The sequence below is a fragment of the Buceros rhinoceros genome, unplaced genomic scaffold (genome assembly GCF_000710305.1).
Source record: "Buceros rhinoceros silvestris isolate BGI_N320 unplaced genomic scaffold, ASM71030v1 scaffold32912, whole genome shotgun sequence".
NCBI lineage: Eukaryota > Metazoa > Chordata > Aves > Bucerotiformes > Bucerotidae > Buceros > Buceros rhinoceros.
In genome coordinates this window covers 32,152-34,569 of record NW_010400254.1, presented here as the reverse complement: position 1 = coordinate 34,569, position 2,418 = coordinate 32,152, and the positions used below count along the sequence as shown (strand labels likewise).

General features: G+C 38.0%; 1 protein-coding gene across 1 annotated transcript in view; it reads left to right on the top strand.

Annotated features, from left to right (window-relative positions):
• Positions 1 to 2,418, top strand: part of NPC1 (Niemann-Pick disease, type C1) — a gene marked incomplete at its 5' end in the record, with an annotated part of 26,896 nt that overhangs the window by 7,368 nt on the left and 17,110 nt on the right. The window contains 3 exons of the mRNA XM_010131784.1: positions 160 to 266; positions 859 to 1,034; positions 1,914 to 2,081. Of these exons, the coding sequence (XP_010130086.1) occupies positions 160 to 266; positions 859 to 1,034; positions 1,914 to 2,081 (451 nt within the window). The remainder of the gene's footprint in view (positions 1 to 159; positions 267 to 858; positions 1,035 to 1,913; positions 2,082 to 2,418) is intronic.

Below are 2,418 nucleotides of genomic sequence, written 5' to 3'. Positions count from 1 at the left end.
TTGGCTAGATTGATTTTCTTTTTTTCTATGCATCTCCCACAGCAACAGCTACAGTCTTCTGAAATATGCTGAAGCAGAACCTGTAACTGAAATGAGTTCTGAAGTCTTAAACATGCTTTTCCTTCCTTGCCCCCAATCTCAATACTGTTTTTATTTAAGGAACTCTGTCCAGGTTTATTCTTCGGCAATGTTAGCACTTGCTGTGATGTTCATCAGCTTCAGACTTTGAAAAACAACTTGCAGCTGCCTCTGCAGTTTCTCTCCAGGTATGCTAATGAATGGCAAAGTGGCTAGAGCTTTGAAACATGATAAAGTACAGTAAGACTCTTCTGTTCAAGTAGCCTGTAGAAAATGTGGTGATTTCATTTAAAGGCTTATTGGAGCAAGCTCTTGGAGAGGCTTCCTCATCCATATCAGGAGGCTTTAATTTTATGTAATGACTGCTTGCAATCTGGATTGAGTTAATTGGTAAAATAAAAATTACCTTAGTTTGTCTCAAGCTACTGTATTTGTAATTAAGCTCTCAGAGTAACATGAGGTATTGCTTGGTCTTCTTGTTCTAACAGAAGTCTTCCTGCTATCAGCAGTTAAGTTTTCCTTCAAATTCTAATAAAATTCTGCTTGTATCTGCTGTTTGAGGTAGACAATTTTGCTGGTGAATGATGTTGATACTACTGATGAGTATTAAGCAGTTTTAAGCACTGACTAATGTTGTATTGGTGATTAAAAACTGGCAGAATTTAAATATTTTGATCTGTTACTCTGAATATAATGTTTACACTTGCTGTGTAGGTCATATTGAACATGCCTTGCATCTACTTCTTAATCCGATTGCTGTTCATTGACTTTTCTATCCAGATGTCCATCATGTTTTTACAACTTGATAAACCTCTTCTGTGAACTGACTTGCAGTCCAAATCAGTCTGACTTTTTGAATGTTACAAGCACCATACCTTATTATGATCCAATTCTAAAAGAGAACAAAAGTAGCATTACAGAGCTGCAGTACTTTATTGGAGAACACTTCACAAATGGTGAGTAAACAGTGTTTACCTACCTAGGCTTTTGTTAAGGTAAAAAGAACAGTGCTTTCTCAGGAAGAATTTGGAGGAGGAAACATCTCTTTGACTGTCTTTTGAAGTTTGAGGTATCAAATACATACCAAAAAAATGCTAGAACACCAGCTTCTGCTGGGGTTGGGGACATTACACTGACACGGTTAACAACAGTGTTTTTGAAGACTCAGCTGAGACTGGGCATCTATACAAATGGTTAATAGCTGGTAACTGTGACTTAAAAACAAGGTCGTTGCTAAATACCGAGTGTCCAAAGCCTACCTGATACTGAAGCTATCTGGGAAGTATGGTAGGAAAGTTTGTACACAGTGTACAGCAGTGGTTCTCTGAAAGGCACTCAGTCCTGAAAGGGACTGTGCTAGTCCTTTTTCAAATCCAAAGATATTTTCCTAACAAATAGATTTGGATTGTATTTTGGTTTCATAGCAACCTTGAAGCAATAATTTGGTCTTTATACTGCACAAAATGGAACCTTTAATGAAGTTATGAGACATTTGAACATCATCTTATGGCCTTCAGGTCAAAAGTACCTCAAATATTTGTCATAAGGTTCCCTAAAAGGAATTTTGTGTTGCATACTGTTCCTTCTCACAGTAAAGTAGGTTCTAGTGTAATGCAGATTCAGGTGGCCTACTCAGAGTAAGATAGCTGTGATAGTATTCATGGTTGCAATGCTCTATAAATAGAACTGAAAGCATTATTTCACTGTCTTAAGATAGCTTCTTGAAAGCTATAAGCATGCTCTTTGAACTTGGGGAGTCTAAGTGTTGGAAATACTTGAAATGCTTGCTCAATAACATTGGCGTGATGACTTCTTTCTTTATGGACTCTTCCTAGCAATGTATAACGCCTGCAAAGATGTGGAGGCTCCGTCGAGTAATGTTAAAGCACTGGGGCTGTTGTGTGGGAAGGATGTCAAGGACTGTAATGCGACCAACTGGATTGAGTACATGTTTAGTAAAGACAATGGACAAACTCCTTTCAGCATTGTTCCTATATTTTCAGGTAAGAACCTGAATAGTCCTTGCCTTTGAAGCTTCTGCCGAAGGCTGTGTGCTATAGCTAGTATAGAGGTTTGTTAAACAGCTACCCAGCAATGAATGTCTGCAGTCAGAGGCTTTCAAAGCAATGTACGATAAACTGACATTTTTTTTAAAATTTCTGCTTGGAAAGTCATACTTTATGCTTGCTTTGTATGCAGCTTCTTGCTGCATAGATCTCTAAAACTCATTAAGAGATGGAATGAGCTTAGGCAGCTGGATAGCTTGTATTCCTTGGGAAACTAGGGCAGTATCCTGATCTTTGAGTATTTCTCTGTGAAATGTCCAACAATTTCCCTTCA